Genomic DNA, 20,176 nt, shown 5'->3' with positions numbered 1-20,176 from the left:
AAAACAGACCTTAAACCTGCCTACCCCATTTCTCTAGCACTAAGTTTGTTTTGTTTGAATTTTACCCAAAAAAGGCTTTCTACAGCAAAGAAATGAGGAATTTCTTGGTGACTCTCATTATTTTTGAAAATCATTAGCTTCGTAATTTGGCTTGTTGTATATCATTTGTTAAATTGAGATTTAAATAATTTTATTTTTATTTTTTTTAATTAAAGCAATATTTGAGGAATATAAAACTTTCTTTTCTTCGTTGAATCTGCAGATTGGAGTTCTATTTGTTTTCATTTTCCTGTGGAAATGCTGTTTGTTATTACTTTTTATTTTCCTGATTCGCCACACCGGAGATAAAAAGGCTGGAGAGTGTTCAGTTAGAGCGTTAATGACTTTACCTTCCTGAGGCACTAGTAGGTGCAATAATCTATCTTACTGTTAAGAAATATGGTGGAAATTAATTTGATATTTAAGGGTCTCTACAATGCTGTTATTCAAGTCCTGGAGCATTTCTCAGAATTTGTGGAGTCCAAATTTTCACAAGAATTGAAAGAAACTGATAAGGCTGAGAACTACCTTAAGAGTAAAGTGGTTTCTCCAAAGAAAAGGATGAGAATTGGTGACTTACGTTTAATAGTCAAAGGAAAATTGAGTTGTCGAAAGTTGAAGATAGGAAGATTGTGTTGACGCCACACCACGATCAAGAAAGAGAATTAAATTCTAGAGGCTGGAAGATTTTGGACAAATATTTGGGCTTTTTAAAGCAGGTTGTAGAATGTGAAATTGACGAGAAGAAAGCTCTGTACATAATACTGAGACATGTAAATGCCTTGGTTTACTTTGAAGTGGGATAATTGTCTAAATGTTTATCAGGATGATTTCTTAAAAGTTTGGATAAATTGTTATGCTGTTTTGAAAATTCCTACACTTTTGGTAAATGCTTAGGTTATTATTTAGATGTGGTTATCTGGATGATTTTTTAAGGGTTCAGATAAATGTTTATGCTGTTTGGATAATTCTTATATTTTTGGTTAATGTTAGTTTAGTTGGCAGATAGGAGCAAATTATAGTGAAGAAGGATAGCGTTATCCTTCCTTCCTTCCTTTTCTATCCCGCCTTCCTTCCTTTTCTATCCTGCCTTTATTATTTTTATAAATAACTCAAGGCGGTGAACATACCTAATACTCCTTCCTCCTTGTATTTTCCCACAACAGCAACCCTGTGAGGTGTGTTGGGCTGAGAGAGTGACTGGCCCAAGGTCAGCCAGCCAGCTTTCATGCTTAAGGTGGGACTAGAACTCTCAGTCTCCTGGCTTCTAGCCCATTGCCTTAACCACTAGACCAAACTGGCTCTCCAAATTATATTAGTTCCAAATTATATTAGGTTCCAAATTATGTTTGAAGGGTTTTATATGTTTTTCTTTAATTGGGAGGGTAATTTTGTTTTAGAAGGGAATATAATAATGACAATTTAAATGCTTTATAGAAATAATGTTTACTATAGTATGAATTGGAGTAAGAGATTGATATTGATTTATGTATATCTTTGTTATAGAAAGTCAGAAGTCAGTTTGTAGTAGTTTGTTTTGTGTTTTTTTCACACCTTTTTAGTTCTGTTTCTGTTTCTTTGTTGGCTTCTTTGTTTCAATCTTTTCAGTTTTTATGTATATTTTGAAAATAATTTTAATAAAGTTTTCTAAAAGAAAAAAGAAAATAAACAGATCACAACAGTAAAACCTTGCCCACCTATAGTTATTTGTATGTTTGTTCTGTCTGGGTAAGGGCCATGGAATAGATATTTATCCTCATTACTAGTACTTTATACACATCTGCCCCCTCCCCAGCATGCAGAACTGCTGATCCTGGCTGAAAGTTTCTCTCTGAATATACCAGGAGAAGTCTGGTAGCACTTACAAATTTTATTACAAGGCATAAGCTTTCGTGAGCTCCAGATCACTTCATCAGATGCATAGAGAGAAATGAGCTCTTATGCCTTTTAATGAAATTTGTTAGTTGGAAAAGGTGCTACTAGATGCCTCCTGATTTTTTGCCACCATCAACTAACATGGACCTCCTCCTCCAATTTTTAAAAGTATGTGTCACAATTACATCTGCTGTGAAAAAGTTGAACATAAGCTCTTATTTGTGCAGAACATCAACCCTGCCCTTGGCATTACTGCAGCTAGTCCCACATTATTCTTCTGCCTTTTCAGGTCATTCAGTACTGATACCATTCTCTATAGTTAGGATTAAGGATTCTGCCTCTGTCATTCTCAATTATGGTGGCAAAAAAGAAAAAAAAATCTAAATCAAAGAGGCCAGGATAAAAATAAAACTGTCTAACATTTTTAAAAAGAAGAAGAATATTTGGTTCCATCTAGTCTACTAATCTCCCTCCATCTTACTCCCCATGATATTGATACAGTCTTGATATCATCTTTCCTACTATGGAAAGAGTGGAGGGCAAGCATTCATTGCTTTGTGGGGAAAGTGCTGTCCTGTTACTCTATTCTGGGGCTGTAGAGATAATCGCTGCATTATTTCAGATGCCTTTCTCATTGGTGTTCCCAGGCTTCTGTTGCTACTCGTGATTTTTTTTTTAACTTGTTTCTGGATAGGCACAGAGCAGAATACTGTGACTCTTGCTCCTACTACTGTTACCTACTAATAGAAATCTTGATCCCCATCTTAGGACCAGTCAACTTCTCTTACTGGTGCTGGTGCTCCCCACCCCTTTCTTTTACCTGCCCATGTTTGACTGTTGTACTATAATTGGTCTCATTTCTGGAACTCTTAGACCCCAGCTGCATACTAATTCTCTGGCATATATAAATATATATAAGCTGTTTCTAGGTTTTCTTTTTCTGACTCAGTTACCTAAGAGATGGCAAATGAATGAATCCTCCAGCAGCCACTGCTTCAGTGCCTACCTGGTTTCTCTCCATTCCCCTGTCTCCCTTCATTACAACTATAGAAATTTTGGCATATTTTATTTTTTCTCACTAATAACCTAGGGTTGAATACCATGGGATTGTTTCTATCAGCTGCCATATTATCTAGTATCCCCTTTAGGACTTTTCCTTCCTCTACCTATGGGACCTATTCTGTCTAATATGGACAATGTCTCTGACTGTGAACTGCCACTAATTTACAATTCACTCCCAATTTGCAGGGCTTCTCAGGCTTATGGATTTATGTATCCAGATGACTGTCATAGTCTCAATTTATTTCTTTTCTTCAACTTTGGGTTTTTTTCATAGACACAATGTCTGAAAATCAGATTCCTTTCTTTCCTACTGAGGATATTTGCTCCTCTCTGGAACAGTTGCGTCACATATTTAAGGTGCTTTGGTAGCCAGCAGCCCCAGTTATGGTTCTGTTTTTTAAGTTAGGTCATAATGATTCTTTGGTGTTAGCAGTTATCTTAAGGCTACCTGTAAAAAGTCAAGGAAATTGTATAGTTATGGTCACCATTTCTATACTATGGCAGTTGTTGATCTCCAAATCACCAGATTTTAAGATAGTTACCCTTTTTTAAAAAAATGAGAAAAGATGTGAGAGATTGTAGGAAGAAAGTGGGAGACAGGTGTCTGGTTTATCTGAGACCTTCCTTTGCGGTAGAATGTTTATCAAAATTGATGACACAATGCAGAATTTAGTATCTGCATGCTAGTATGGATTTGTCCATGCTCAGTTCTCACCCTTCTTATTTTCAGTGCCACTGTTGGGAATGGAGTTCATATTAAAATCTATACACTCAGTCTTTTCTTGTTGTATCAAAAAACAACAACCACCACCATATAGGCATTTGATTTTTCTCATTTTCCATGAGCTAATTCTTTGTCCTACCTTTCTCTTGTTCCTACCACAATTTTGTTTATTAAAGCTTTATTAAATTTTATCAACATATACATAAAAACTACAAAGAATGAAATAAAGAATACTACAAGAAGAAAATAAAAAAGTGTGAAAGTAGAAAGAAAACTATTACATAGTGACTTCTGACTTCTACAACAGATATTCATAACTATCAATCTCTTACTCTGATACAAACTAAAATAAACATTATTTCTATAAAACATTTCCATTCTCAATATAACATTTTCTTCTAAAACAAACTATTTTTTCTTCTTAAAAAATATAAGAAAGCCTTTTACAACATAATTTTTCACTAACAGATAATCAGATATTATCCTTCTTCACTACAATTTCATTCCTCTCTACCTGCTAAAATAACAAAAAAGAAAACCTATCTAGACATGATTAATATTATTCAAAAAAGAGCAAAAGCATCCATGAAAACTCTTAAAAAAAACGATCCTACTAAACATCATTCAGTTAACCAAAGCATTTACATAGTTGAATATTATATCTTATTACCATTACATATTTAAACAATAACCTTATTAATTCCCTTTTATCCAAAATAAATTCATTATCCCAAAAAACAAAAACATCTGCATAAACCTTTAAAGGACCATCCTAATAAGCATAATTAAACTATTATCCAACTTCAAAATAGACTAAGGCATTTACATATTTCAGTATTACAAACCGGGCTTTCTCCTTACAAGTCTCAAGTTTAACAACCTGCCTTGTAAAATCCAAATCATCTTCAAAAACCTTCCATGCCTTGAAGCTTAGATCTTGTCTTTGGTCTCGAGGTTCCAGGAATGCAGGTATTTCCAGACCCTTTACGCCCAAAGCTTTTCCTTCTTCAAAATTAGGGTTAATATTCCAGAAGTCAGTTTTCCTCCCTTCACTTTTTGACTTTAAAACATTAATCCTCATTTTCTTCTTTAAGGCAGGACCATTATTCTCCAAATAATTTTCACCCTTGTCATCTTCTTCAGTTTGTTGGTAAACATTAGATTCCACATATTCTGAAAGATGTTCCAGGACATGGATACCCTTGAGCTAAAGTTCATTAAAGATAGCTTTGATATTGTCCTAACAGATATCCTCCATGTCCCTCCACAGAACGTTATGGTGTCCTCTAGTGCCTCAAGAACACATTAGGCAGGGACAGTCCTTTAAACAAGAAATATTTCATAAACATGAAAGTGAGAGTAACAAAAACCATTCTCATGGGAAAGTGTTGTTGTTTATTCGTTTAGTCGCTTCCGACTCTTCGTGACTTCATGGACCAGCCCACGCCAGAGCTTCCTGTCGGTCGTCAACATCCCCAGCTCCCCCAGGGACGAGTCCGTCACCTCTAGAATATCATCCATCCATCTTGCCCTTGGTCGGCCCCTCTTCCTTTTGCCTTCCACTCTCCCTAGCATCAGCATCTTCTCCAGGGTGTCCTGTCTTCTCATTATGTGGCCAAAGTATTTCAGTTTTGCCTTTAATATCATTCCCTCAAGTGAGCAGTCTGGCTTTATTTCCTGGAGGATGGACTGGTTTGATCTTCTTGCAGTCCAAGGCACTCTCAGAATTTTCCTCCAACACCACAGTTCAAAAGCATCGATCTTCCTTCGCTCAGCCTTCCTTATGGTCCAGCTCTCGCAGCCATATGTTACTACAGGGAACACCATTGCTTTAACTATGCGGGCCTTTGTTGTCAGTGTGATGTCTCTGCTCTTAACTATTTTATCGAGATTTGTCATTGCTCTTCTCCCAAGGATTAAGCGTCTTCTGATTTCCTGACTGCAGTCAGCATCTGCAGTAATCTTTGCACCTAGGAATACAAAGTCTTTCACTGCTTCTACATTTTCTCCCTCTATTTGCCAGTTATCAATCAAGCTGGTTGCCATAATCTTGGTTTTTTTGAGGTTTAGCTGCAAGCCAGCTTTTGCACTTTCTTCTTTCACCTTCATCATAAGGCTCCTCAGTTCCTCTTCACTTTCAGCCATCAAAGTGGTATCATCTGCATATCTGAGATTGTTAATGTTTCTTCCAGAGATTTTAACTCCAGCCTTGGATTCCTCAAGACCAGCTTGTCGCATGATGTGTTCTGCATACAAGTTGAATAGGTAGGGTGAGAGTATACAGCCCTGCCGTACTCCTTTCCCAATCTTAAACCAGTCCGTTGTTCCGTGGTCTGTTCTTACTGTTGCTACTTGGTCGTTATACAGATTCTTCAGGAGGCATACAAGATGACTTGGTATCCCCATACCACTAAGAACTTGCCACAATTTGTTATGGTCCACACAGTCAAAGGCTTTAGAATAGTCAATAAAACAGAAATAGATGTTTTTCTGAAACTCCCTGGCTTTTTCCATTATCCAGCGGATATTGGCAATTTGGTCTCTAGTTCCTCTGCCTTTTCTAAACCCAGCCTGTACATCTGGCAATTCTCGCTCCATGAACTGCTGAAGTCTACCTTGCAGGATCTTGAGCATTACCTTACTGGCATGTGAAATGAGTGCCACTGTTCGATAGTTTGAACATTCTTTAGTGTTTCCCTTTTTTGGTATGGGGATATAAGTTGATTTTTTCCAATCTGATGGCCATTCTTGTGTTTTCCAAATTTGCTGGCATATAGCATGCATTACCTTGACAGCATCATCTTGCAAGATTTTGAACAGTTCAGCTGGGATGCCGTCTTCTCCTGCTGCCTTGTTATTAGCAATGCTTCTTAAGGCCCACTCAACCTCACTCTTCAGGATGTCTGGCTCTAGTTCACTGACCACACCGTCAAAGCTATCCCCGATATTGTTATCCTTCCTATACAGGTCTTCTGTATATTCTTGCCACCTTTTCTTGATCTCTTCTTCTTCTGTTAGGTCCTTGCCATCTTTGTTTTTGATCATACCCATTTTTGCCTGGAATTTACCTCCAATGTTTCTAATTTTCTGGAAGAGGTCTCTTGTCCTTCCTATTCTATTGTCTTCTTCCACTTCCGCGCATTGCTTGTTTAAAAATAATTCCTTATCTCTCCTGGCTAACCTCTGGAATTTTGCATTTAATTGGGCATATCTCCCCCTATCGCTGTTGCCTTTTGCTTTCCTTCTTTCTTGGGCTACTTCTAGTGTCTCAGCAGACAGCCATTTTGCCTTCTTGGTTTTCTCTTTCTTTGGGATGTATTTTGTTGCCGCCTCCTGAACAATGCTGCCAACTTCTGTCCAGAGTTCTTCCGGGACCCTATCTACTAAGTCCAGTCCCTTAAATCTATTCTTCACCTCCACTGCATATTCCTGAGGAATATTCGTGAGCTCATATCTAGCTGATCTGTGGGTCTTCCCTAATCTCTTTAGTCTGATCCTAAATTGTGCAAGAAGAAGTTCATGGTCTGAACTACAGTCAGCTCCAGGCCTAGTTTTTACCGACTGTACAGATGTCCGCCACCTTTGGCTGCAAAGGATGTAATCAATCTGATTTCGGTGTTGTCCATCTGGTGAAGTCCATGTGTAAAGCCGTCTCTTAGGTTGTTGGAAGAGAGTGTTTGTTATGCAGAGTGAATTGTCTTGGCAAAATTCTATCAGCCTATGTCCTGCTTCGTTTTGTTCTCCCAGGCCATACTTACCTGTAATTCGAGGTGTCATTTGACTGCCCACCTTAGCATTCCAGTCTCCTGTGATGAAAATAACATCTCTTTTAGGCGTGTTGTCCAGTAGGTGCTGCAGATCCTCATAGAACTGCTCTACTTCAGCTTCTTCAGCATTTGTGGTTGGGGCGTATATTTGGATCACTGTGATGTTAGATGGCTTGCCCTGAATTCGAATTGAGATCATTCTGTCGTTTTTGGGGTTGTATCCAAGCACTGCTTTAGCCACTTTACTATTAATTATGAAGGCTACTCCATTTCTTCTGTGGTCCTCTTGTCCACAGTAGTAGATCTGGTGGTCATTTGATGTGAAGTGGCCCATTCCAGTCCATTTCAGTTCACTGACGCCCAGAATGTCTATCTTTAATCTTGACATCTCACCAATAACTACATCCAATTTGCCCTGGCTCATAGATCTTACATTCCAGGTTCCAATGGTGTGTTGATCCTTAGAACATCGGATTCGCCGTTCACCACCAGCACCGTCGGCCGCTAACCGTCCTTTCGGCTTTGAGCTAGCTGCGTCATCACGACTGGGGCTAGTTGAGCTCATCCTCTGTTCCTCCCCAGTAGCATTTTGACCATCTTCCGACCTGGGGGTCTCATCTTCCGATGGTATACCGACATATCTCTGGTTGTACTGATCCATTTAGTTTTCACGGCAAGAATACTGGGGTGGGTTGCCATTACCTTCCCCAGGGATCGCATTTAGTCTGACCTCTCTGTCATGACCTTCCCGTCTTGGGTGGCCCTTCACGGTTTAGCTCATGGCATCATTGAGGTGCTCAACCTCCAGCACCACGACAAGGTAACGATCCTTTGCGGAGCATGGGAAAGTGAAAGCAGATAAATCAAAATTTAGCTCCCCAGATTCAACGAAGTCGATAAATCTTTTGTAATCCTTAAAACTTTAAAAAAATAACAGTGTACAGGGAAAAATCTTTAAATCCCAACAATACAATTTAAATATTTAAAAAAGCCAGATTTCCAAATTAATAAATTCCAAAAATAATGAAAATCACCAACAGGTTCCTCACTTCTTTGTTGCAAAAAGCCTCTCCTTAATATCAAATACACAACAAAAAGAATTGATGTTTTAGAAATATGGTGGGCAGCTTTAGAGTCCATTTTCAGCTTCAGCACAGCTTAGGAAGAGATGGCAACCCTGCCTCCCAACTGCTCGCTCCCCAGTTGATCGTGGAACACCATTTTGCAGTCTTCTGGCTGTAACCAGCCATCTGGAGAACACATGGGGTGATTCCTGGGGTTCTCCTTAATCCAGAGAATGCTTCTGGGCTCTAAGGAGATCTGCCTGAGCCCAAAAAACAGTCTGCGCTAACCAGTCTACTGCAGAGATTGCAGAGACATGGCTCAAGACTCCAATCCCCCACGGAAGTCACCCCTACCACCATTTTGGTGACAAAATCAAGCATCCTTTATCTTCAGGTTAGAGACCAGTTTATGTGACTAGACCTAAAAGGTGCTTATTTTAATTGGAATAGTCACTGGCTGTATCTTTGGTTCCAATTTTGTTCACAACTCTGTCAAACTTAAATGCTGTCTTTTGCGGAGTGTTTACCAATGCATAACAGCGATGCTTGCACGCCTGGAAGCGTAAGGCCATGGATTTTCCTGTAGATGGACAGTTGGCTCCTTAAGGCAGATACTTGTCTTCACACACTATCTTAATTCATTCTGTCCTCAGGACAAGTTAATTTGCATCCAGTGAAAGTGGATTCCTGCACAGAAATGATTTTAAATTCAAACATATGAAGGGCATGTCTGCCCTCTGATTAAGTGAAGGCACTTGTGAATTTTGCTAGGTCTCTCTTGTGACATCTGCTGGTCTTAGAAGATCAAATGGAATGTTTGCTTGGCTCAATCCTTGAAATATAGTAGGGGTTGGTTTTGTTTTTCTCTGCATGTGATCTCTATAAAGCTGATTCATCAAACTGTTGATTGAATGGTTGAACTTGAAAACGTTTTTCTTCAATTTCCACTAGATGTATCAACTTCCTTGCCCTGATAGATAAATCAAATACATTTTATGAAAAAAACCAATTTCCCATCATTCAGTTAACCCAAAATCTGGCAATCGGATCCTCCAAATTTGGATGAAAACATTGCATAAATCTCTTGTTTTTTGGAGTGTGTCTGTTGTTAAGAGGCCTGGCAACATATAAATGTGTTATTCAACCTCTGTTGCTCATTCAAGTTCCTACTAGCCAACCAGATTGTACATGTGGTATTGGGGAATGACAATATTTTACATATGCAAGCAAAAAGGAACCTGCTCATACTGTAGATGTTATTGCACTTTACTTTGGTTCAGTGCTTCCCAAACTTGGGTAAATTACCCCAAATTGGGTAAAAGTGGTTTTTCTTTGGGTAACGACACACAGACCATTAAATTGACTTAAAGTGTTTTACCTACGTTGGGTAAAAAGGATTTTCTGATAAGTGGTTTTGGGTAATGGAAAAAGTTTGGGAAGCACTGCCTTAGCTGAATGGCTCTGGTGGATTTGACATTATATATAACTGAATCTCTTAGCAATCCCTTTCTGGAAGAGGGCAATGTATTAGCTGACAGACTCAACTATTTTTTTTATCATTGCCTAGAGGTCGACTACTATACTGCTGTTAGAACAGCTCAGCAGCCAGTGTTGTTCTCTCTCTCCCATAGAAAATAAAGTATGCATAATGCTAAATGCAATATTTGCGTTAGGTGTTCAGTTATCAAAAGATTGGATTGAATGAGCAGGTTCAAATTATTATGATGTAAGATATCCTTGTGTAGGTTTTCCTCCAATCCTTTTTGAAATTTTTGTGCTTCAGAAAAGGAAACAGTACGCTGCCTTTTTAGAGGAATACATTTCCACAGGATGGGAGGGGTAGTTCCCAAATGGCCTATTGAAATCAGCAGGAAGGTTTCAAATTCCATTGCTTAAACCTTGCTTTCTTTTTAGTGAGAAAGTGGTTTTTTGTGTGAGTGGATATAAAACATGCTTTCAAAACAGACATGAACACAAATGTGGAATATATGAAAATCAGTAACTCCCCTAATAGAAAGAGTAGTTCATTTTCTCTTTGAGCATAGCCTCAGCTGGATCCACTATTCAAAATATTGTAGACCTTGTAGGTAGTAAACTCTGATTTCATATCCTCAAAATAAAACAAATCTTTGTAAATGCAGTGGAGACCATCTGTTAATGTAGCTTAAAATACATTGTAAAGTACATTATTATGTTTGCTTATTTATTAGGTGGATTACATGGATGAAAATGAAGAGTATTTCCAGCGACAAGCATCACATAGACAATCTAGAAGGAGATTTAGGAAAATCAACCAAAAAGGAGAAAGGCAAACAATTATTGATACTGTTGATGCTTATCCAGTAGGGAAGCCACCCTTACCTAGAGGTTATCATACGGTAAGCTATTCATATTGGTATAGTATATGTTGCAGTGTAAGTATGGCAATTAGAACATGAAATCAGTAATCATTAAACCTTTTTCTATTGTGAAAACAGATATGCCCAAATTTCTCCATGTGAGAAATTTGCTTTGCTTTTATAATATGTAGTTAGGTACAGAATGTATTTTAACACAATGAATATTTAAACTACAATTTACATTAATATGTCTATGTCTGAACATTCATTTCTATGAATGATAGTTACTTCAGCTAAGAACAGATTTGTGATATATTATCTATTTAAGCTCAGTTTTACTTTGTCTCTCCCCAGCATGATTAGACCAGACTGTGTATCTTCCACTGATGTGGCTGACATAATATAACATCATTTAACAAATTTGAACCAAATCTTTATCATCTGAGAGAGCATTATGTTGCATAATTAGCTTTCAAATGATTTGGATTCTCTAGCTAAAGACATATTTGTAATTTGATGTTATAACATATAATTTTAAAATGGTAAAATGAAATAAACATTAGACTAATTTTTAAAAGTGTTCCTATTTTGAAATACCTGAGTCTCAACATCAGCTAAACTTTGCAGGAATTGTATAGTACAGAAGTGATATAATGCTTATAATGTCATTTTTCATGGTGTAAGTAGGCTTCTGGAGCATAATTGTATGAAGAAGTAAGTTAAGTATGTATTCATTGAGTATGGCAGCTATGAACACTTTTGGTCACAAAATTAATGCTAAGTGGGTTTTTTGGTTTGTTCTTTTTAAATATGCTGCTTTTTGAAAGCTTAAAGTGATGTACAACTAACAAAATATTCTCTCTCAAAAATTGTAATTTTAATTAAAAGTTCTATTTTAAAAAAAACTAGAGAAGGAAATTTCCTTGTTCTAGAAGGAGGCTCTGGTTTGTGGCTCTTGCTAAAAAATTCTGGAAGCCTAACTCCCAACAGATAGATGGGCTCAGATAACAGGATAACTATTTTAACTTCTGGTTAGCAAATGGGTTCCTGTGGAGAGACTTACCGTTTAAGAGATTGAGATTTTCACTATGCACATATTGATTTTGAGACCAGGACTTTGAGTTAGTCCATAGGTAAATTATGTAACTGATATAGCATATGCATATGCATTAACCATCTATCCCCAGTTATGACGTGAGGCATTTCATTCTGTACCAATAGATAACTTGATAATTAATTTCAGTATATAGAAGCATGAAGAATCAGACCTGGAAGTTACACATAGAAGAATCAGCTTGGGAAGACATGACATTTCTCTAAGAGGAAGAAGTCTTTTGATTACCTTTAGTTTCAATACAATGAATTAATCTTCATATAATTGTTTTCCTGAATTAGTGTGCTAATGCAGAAGAGAGGGAGTCTTTTGAATCATTTGGTCTCCTTCATGTGCTCTCTCTGATTCTAAAGTATTGGGGAATGACGTTTTCTAGAACGTTTGTTCCTTTATTTGTAGCCAATTTCAGTTTATAAGTGTTGCTAGCCTGTAAATGTTTGCTACTGTCAAAAAGCTTTTCTTGAAGCTTTGTGAATCTGTTGAATAACCCAGATCATTTATTTTATTTGTAGAATAGAATACTTTTCAGGGAAAGGATTAACTTTGTTATTTTTTATATGATTTTATGAGTTCTTATATTTGAACTCAATACCTTAATATAGAATACTTTTTGATAAGTTTTATTAAGTATAAAAAGGAAACATTGATACGTTTCTCACATTGGTCCAAACTCATGGTAGGAACAGGCAGAGAGACTCACTTTGGCTGTGGTTCTCATATGCGCCCACTGTAAATATAGTGCTTAATTATGCAAGCTTCTTTTTTTGTCCTTCTCTGTAAAGGCAGAAAATCAGGCTGTAATACTGTATAAAACATGAATTGTTTCTATGCAAATATTTCTTGGTTTATAAAACAGAAATATTTTCTGAGGTAGCACATGCTCAATGAATTATGTTTCCAAGGCTCATTCAAATAATACATAAAACGGAAGTATAGATGTAATCTATCAAAGAAAATTGACAAATTCTAGCAATACTATTTTATATTAAATGACTGATATATGCTACTTTATATTAAATAACTAAGTTGTTTAGAGAAAGTATGTAGAGACCATCAGTCCATTTTAAAAAATTCATTACATAATAGCATTAGTTCATAACAGTATATGTTTTGTTATATCTGATAATGTTCATCTTTTCCTTTCCTCCTATATGGCATTCATTTCATTTTGGCTCACAGGAATGCACTAAACAGCAGGTATTGTAACCTATGTGTATGGTCCTTTAACGTTTATTTTTCCCAAGTTTGGTGTGTGACTATTGTCTTAATTCCAGCTTGTTGCTAAATTTGTGTCATATCCCTTCTGTTACAATGCATAATATGTATTTTAGCTTGAATTTAAAACACACAAATTAAATGTAAATCCTTGTGACATCATTGTTATTAGCATTTCATTTGTTGTTGCTGCTCTTGCCATTATTACTTGCCTTTGTGGCATCTTTCATTGTTAAAAGTTTCATAGTTTAAATATATAACACTTAGAAATATAAAGTAGTGGAACATACCCTTTAAGTATTATATTTTTATTTTTTTTTCAGTTTTCATTCCCAAGCAATACCTATATATTACAGTTCAGCAGTTGTGCTCTGTAACAAAAGTTAGGTTCATATAAGTGACAGTTTATATTCAGAATGTAATGGAATGAACTGAAGTACCAAATTACTTATTTAAATTCTGATCTGTAGCATTTTCATCTGCTTAAAATTGAATTAGTATGAGATTTTATCTCAAAGTAGCTAATAAAGATTAATACTATAGCACAGATTCAAGAATTTTCTTAAACTACTAGGAGCTAGTAGTGATGAATGTGCAGATTAAGATATAACTATGTTATATATCATAGTTATAACAGTACTTTATCCTATATACCATTCTTAGGTATTAATTGTATTTATATGATAGTATTACTGTGGAATGTTCATCAATTGTATTTATATGATAGTATTACTGTAGAATGTTTGTAAGTTAAAAGGTACAGTCTTGAAACATTTTCTCAGATCTCAATTTCTCCTGGAGTTCAACCAAGGTCTCTTTTAAGAAAACAGCTGTGAACATAATCTGGCTTACAATGGTTTTCTCTAAACTCATTAAGAATTGCTTGAGATTTCATTCTTGCTGACTGAGTTGAAGACATACTGTATATGTCTGAGTGCCTTGTCATATTGTGTAGCTTCTTGCTGTTCAATGTCTCAGTAGCCTGAATTCAACCTTATTCTGGTCAAGCAACCCCTTGCCTTCACATTCTAATGTGATACAGTGATACAGCATTGCCTGCAAGAGTGCTGTAGTATCACCTACTGCCAGAAATATCCTGGTCTCAGTCCTTTCCACAATGAAGTGCAACTTCTGAACAATGCCAGCCTTTGACTATACCTATCAAAGAGAATATCTGTAGTTCAGGGTTGAACTGTGGAGTCCTTGGTGCTCTCTGAGCTTGGTTGTTTTCTTGCAGACGTTTCATTGCCCTACTAGGCAACATTTTCAGTGCTAGAAGGGAGTGGGGTTTGCTTTCTGTTTATATACAGTAGTTTTCCCTGACAGTGTTGGACATTATTCTATCCTTGGTAGTACTTTGATTAGGTTGTTGTTTACTGCTTGATTGTTTGACTGAATTAGTGATTCCTTGATTAGCATATTGTATGCTGCTTGATTGCTCATCAGGTGTTAAACTTTGCTTATCTGGGTATTGATTGCTGGCAAGGAGGAATTCTGATCTTTTTGTTTCCTTTTTAGCTTTTCTATTGTCTCTTTTGAATGGTATGTAAATGTTGTTTACCTTTATGTGCCTGTTGATGGTTGACATGTCTGAGCGCCAGGCTTCCAGGAATTCCCTAGCGTTTTTGGATTTAGCTTGGTCTAGGATGCTCAGTTTCCCAGTTGAAAGTATGGTTGAGTCTGTCCATGTGTTGTGAGATTAAGGAGTTTTCATCATGTCTTCTGACTGCTAGTTGGTGTACATGGATGCGCTCTGCTAGTCTTCTGCCTGTCTGTCCTACATAGTGGCTATTAGTCCTTACACTGTATGTTGTAGACGACTCCTGTTTTTTATTCTTGGGCTACTGGGTCTTTCGGTTTACTTAATATGTTTTGGAGGGCTCAAAAGAGGAAGCTAGTTCAGCTTGTGCAGCAGCCATGTAACATGGGTAAAATGTGAAGTGCCCAGAATTGCACATGCCGCTTTATGCTGGACCAGTTGAAACTTCTGGGTGGTCATCAAGGGCAGTCCCAAGTTGAGCATATTACAGTAATTCAACTGAGAGATGACTAAGATGTAAGTGATGGTGAGAAAAGCCTCCCAGTCCAGGAAGGGTACAATTGGTTCCAAACCTGTGCAAAGGCCTACCTAGTCACAGCTTGTACCTGTTCCTTGAGCAGGAGCTGTGAGTCCAGGAGGAACCCAAACAGCACACCAACTCGGGGGGAGTGCCACCCTGTTGAGAGTTAAAGATGATGATTAACTGAACCCTGGGGGGTCAAAAACCCAATGCCACTTTGTCTTGCCAGGGATGAGTCTAAGGCGGGTCTCCTCCCATCCAGGCCTCCACAACCTCCAGGCACTGGGTAAGCACCTGAACATCACAACTTGTCCAGCATGGGGTGGAGGTGTATAACTGAGTATCATTGGCATACTGATGATACTGCACTCTATGCCGTCAAATGACCTCACCTAGAGGCCTCATGTAGATTTTAAATAGGAGATTTAACTGTTAGCATGGGTGTAAGACATTTAAGCATTCTTTGTAATGTTTCAGAGCAAGTAAGTGGCCGAAAAGGCAGTGGATAAGGTGAGATAACATGAATTCTCTTCCAGCCAGAGAGGTGCGGAAATATAAGAATATGGAAAAAGTGATTCTGCACTGGTACGAAGTAACAAAACACACATTCACACACAGCCAGTGATTCAGAAAACACTTCTATAGCCCAGAGAAGGGTGTTAGAGATTTGTGGCCATATTGCTGGATTTAGGAATCATATGGCTGCAATGCACTTTAAAACCCAGTGAAGAAGTGGTAGAAGAAGTAGGCCTTGAACAGGTCTTGCATTTCCTACCAAGTCCAGTCAGATTCTGAATTCAGGAGCACCATCCTGAGACAGGAAAGAGGGTGGTAGAACTAGCTAAGAATTATTTAGCAACCTGAAGAGCAGAAGAGTGCCTGAGTTCAGCAAATGTTCCAGGGAAACAAGTGTAATTCCAAGGGGAAAAGCAAAGGCTCAGAAGGGAGAACTTCTCAAAGAGGGTGAGATAGAAAAAGAAAAGAAACAAATCTCAATGGGAGGAAAGAAAAATGAAAAGGCTGCAGGGGACAAAAATGTTTATACTTGTGCGAATGACTTGTGCAAGGAAACCAAGTACCAAAATCCACAGCAAATAACAGCACTATGATTGGTAGATGGTTTTTTTGCTGGATAGTGACATTGCATATAGTATACACTAGTATAGTGTAATTTTAGAGTACTTACAGAACTGCATGGAAGTTGAGCATTTCAAAATGGAATGGTTTTGGAACCATATCTTCTAGATGAGATGATAAAACAACAAGAAAGTATGATGAATTACTTTTTAGTAAATGGTATGTTTATTTCTTATACAACCCTAACTCCAATGAAATAATTTGTTGTTTGTTTTTTTTAGATTTTTTATCCTGCCTTTATTATTTTTATAAATAACTCAAGGTGGGGAACATACTGCATACTCTTTCCTCCTCCAATTTTCCTCACAACAACAACCCTCTGAGGTGGGTTGGGCTGAGAGAGAGTGAATAGGATTCCAGAAACATCAGTTATCTTTTTATGGGATTGCAGAATCACAAAGTTTGAAAATTCCTGCTGTAACTGAGAATTATAATCACAATACAGGTAGTCCTTGACTTAAAACCATTCAGCAACTGTTTGAAGTTTTGGTGGTGCTGAATGAATGGACTTATGACAGGCCCCCAAAGTTATAACTGTTGCAGTGCCTCTGCAGTTACTTGATCATAATTTGGGCACTTGGCAGCCTGCCCACATTTATGCCCACAGGGGCGCTTCAACTCTCCCCACTCACCTATCTCCCCCCAGTCCATGCCCTTTTGGCCCCCTGCTGCCCTGCACTCCACTATCCCAGCTGATCTTCGCTGTCTTCTCACTCCCATTGCTGATGAGGTGTGCCTGGCCTGGCCCTTCACGAGGCAGCTGCTAGCTACTCTAGGCTTTCTTCCCCAGGTCACACACGGTTTCGTCATGAGATCTGGGAAGATGGCCTCCAGTGGCCAACAGCTGCCTTGCGAAGGGCCAGGCCAGGCACACCTCATCAGTGGGAGCAAGAAGATGGCGAAGGTCAGCTGGGATGGCGGAGCACAGAGTGGCAGGGGTCTTGGAGTGCAGAGTGGTGAGGGCAACTGTGGCTAGGAATGGGCTGGAATGGCTGAGGCTTCCAGGGGCTTCTGCAGTTTCACTGCAGGTCAGGGGCTTCCTGTAGCCCCAGAGCTGCAGTGCACCGAGAAGCCCATGAGCTGCACTGTGGCAAGCAGCCCCAGAGCTGTGCAGTTCTGGGACTGCTCGCGACCCCACAAGGCAGGGTGCAGGGAGGCCAAAAGGGTAGAGATGGGGGGGAGATAGGTGGGTGGGTGGAGGCAGTCCCTTACCTTACTGAGGCTCGGGGCTGAAGGGACCAAGCCCGAAATGGTTTGGATTGGGGTGGGTCCTTAGCTAACGACTGGTGTAATTCGTGTAACGATGGCAACAAGGAGTGCCAGGATTGCTGTTGCTAAGCGATGCAGTCACGTGACACCACACTTTACGACTGCATCGCTTAGTGATGGAAATTCCGGTCCCAATTGTGATCATCAGTCCAGGACTACCTGTATATATAAACATAAATACTCTTCTTGGAAGAAAAAAAGGCTTTTTGTTTCTGTTTTGGTGGGGCCCAGATTTTTTGATAGTGTAATAGTGAAACTTAAGACATGAAGGATTGAGAATTAATGGTCTAAATAGAAAAAAAATATAGATAGTAAAGCTGAAGGTTTGATTACTGTATTTCATCTGTCAACTTTGCAACTTTGCGTTCATCTAGGTCTAATAAAACAAGGCTTAATTATTAAATAACATTAGTAATTCAGCACATGCAATATAGATATCAGTATATGAGTTAATGTCATAACCTGAACATTTTAATTGTTAGCAAGTGATTGGAATACAGCTCTAAACACAACAGTTTAATTTCATGATGCTGATCTGAAAGAAAGGATTTATTGGCCTGTGATGATTTTGTATGATTTTGCTGTATGATATTCCTTGTTATTCCTCCTGCTACAACTAGCAATTGCTCCTTACGAGGTAGTACAGTTTAGGATTATTTGTCTTGGCAGTATGACTATCGTATACATAATCTAGGTTGTTTTTTTAATTTCAAAATAGTGCACAGCAGTCAGTTCATGGCAATGGTCACCATTTGTTTACCCAAGTTTCACCTTCTGTCTGAGGTTATTTTTCTGCATTACATCATTGGTGTGGCAGATTTTCGTGAGTGAGTCTTGGGATTTGTTCTTTTATTTTTTTGTTCCTTTGGAAGAAGAGCTAGATTGATGTCATAATTGGACCTATATTTTGGTTGCTTTAGAAACTAATAAGGGTGTTGTGGATAAAATTAGGTTGCTAAATAATATGGCTGCAAGTTTAGATTTTGTTTCCAATTTATGAAAATTAACAGTGCTGGGTTGCCTGCCTTGTAAATTTATAAATTTGTTAAAGGAATATTATTTCTTAGTGATGGTTTTTATTAGTATTATCAATATGCTAATTTTGGAAAACTGTTTTCTTTTTTAAAAGGCATTTACTTTTATTAATTTTCTTCTATTTTGACTTCACTCTAAGTGATTTTCTTAACTGCTTCTCACTTTGATTTCAAATGTTGTCAATTATTGTTTAAACTTTTGATAAATGCTAGTTGGAATATTATTGGTATCTACTATTGCTCCAATGTGATGAGGCCAGAGACATAGTAGTTAACACTTAAAACATTAGAAGGATACCAAGGCTAGATCAGGAGACTATGAACTCAAGACAGACATTCCAGCAACTGTCAAGGCTTAATTTAGGATTTTTAAAGACTGTTCTTCAAAGCTTTCCTAGTGCTCAGCAGTAAGTGATTAGTAGTGTTCTCAAGGTCTCACAAGAATTTTGCTATCAAGTAGCTGCTTTATTCAAGGAGGTTAGAATTCACCAGTTCTGGTTGGCAAGATGGTTAAATATAGATTCTCATTTTTCAGTTGCTTCTCTCTATAGCTTTCCCAAAGAAGTATTCATAAAGTGCAACTTGTTAAATCGTATTTATAATTATTTAAGTATTGGTATTGGTTGATGCTCTGAACTGCAATCCTCCATTAGATCTATTGCTGTCATGAGTACTGATGGCGAGCTGGAAGGGGCCTCTATTCAGGGGGGAAGACGCACACGTAGTACTGAGGAATTAAGCAGCCATTCAAAGAGACACAGATCAGACCTGCCTTAACTTTTGGGGTTTATCTGTCTGGGTTTTTCCCACGCTTCTTCAGTTTGTTAGGATTCTGTTTTATGCAGCAGTAATAAACACTAGAGACCTACTCCTCGTCTCAGCATGATTCCTGACTGTTAGGACATCAATCCTAACAAACTCCTACTCCCATTGAAAGAGGGAGGAACAAGGAAAAATAAAGGAGAGACATTTGGAAAATGTCTTTGGAAAACCAGGAAATTCGGCAAGCCATCCAACAATTGGCAGCAGCCCTGCAACAACACCAACAACAAGTAGATCTACAGGTCAACACATTACAAGCTGCCATGCTACAGCAGTTACAACAACCAGCTCCGATTAACCCACAATCGGCGCCAGCAGCAGCAGCAGCAGCAGCAGCAGCCCCACCAATAGCCTTGAGATCCCAGGGCAGTCTACCAGAGAAGTTTGGAGGAGAAGCAGGACAGTTGAGAACCTTTCTCACACAGTGCACAATGTTTTTCGACAGCAGACCAGCAGAGTTTCCCACAGACAGAACCAGAGTCACCTTCATTCTAAGTCTGCTAAAGGGACCAGCAGCCAAATGGGCTATTCCCATGGTGGAGAACAACGACCCAATTCTCAACGACTACCAGAATTTTCTGGCAGGGTTCCGAGCACACTTTGACGACCCTATCAGAGAGGTCACTGCCAGCCGGGAAATTTGGAAGCTCAAGCA

The 20,176-nt window shown here is 38.3% G+C and overlaps 1 protein-coding gene across 3 annotated transcripts in view; it reads left to right on the top strand.

The window, feature by feature from the left end:
- Positions 1-20,176, top strand: part of RAPGEF2 (Rap guanine nucleotide exchange factor 2) — a 189,102-nt gene that overhangs the window by 86,014 nt on the left and 82,912 nt on the right. For 2 of the 3 annotated variants that reach the window (XM_063310576.1, XM_063310574.1), the window contains exons 6-7: positions 10,742-10,909; positions 13,164-13,181. In XM_063310576.1, coding sequence (XP_063166646.1) covers positions 10,742-10,909; positions 13,164-13,181 — 186 coding nt within the window. The remainder of the gene's footprint in view (positions 1-10,741; positions 10,910-13,163; positions 13,182-20,176) is intronic. The other variant, XM_063310575.1, reaches the window with a different exon arrangement.

The sequence above is a fragment of the Candoia aspera genome, chromosome 8 (genome assembly GCF_035149785.1).
Source record: "Candoia aspera isolate rCanAsp1 chromosome 8, rCanAsp1.hap2, whole genome shotgun sequence".
Classification (NCBI taxonomy): domain Eukaryota; kingdom Metazoa; phylum Chordata; class Lepidosauria; order Squamata; family Boidae; genus Candoia; species Candoia aspera.
The sequence above is the reverse complement of the archived record's forward strand: the minus strand, read 5'-3'. Positions and strand labels throughout refer to the sequence as shown.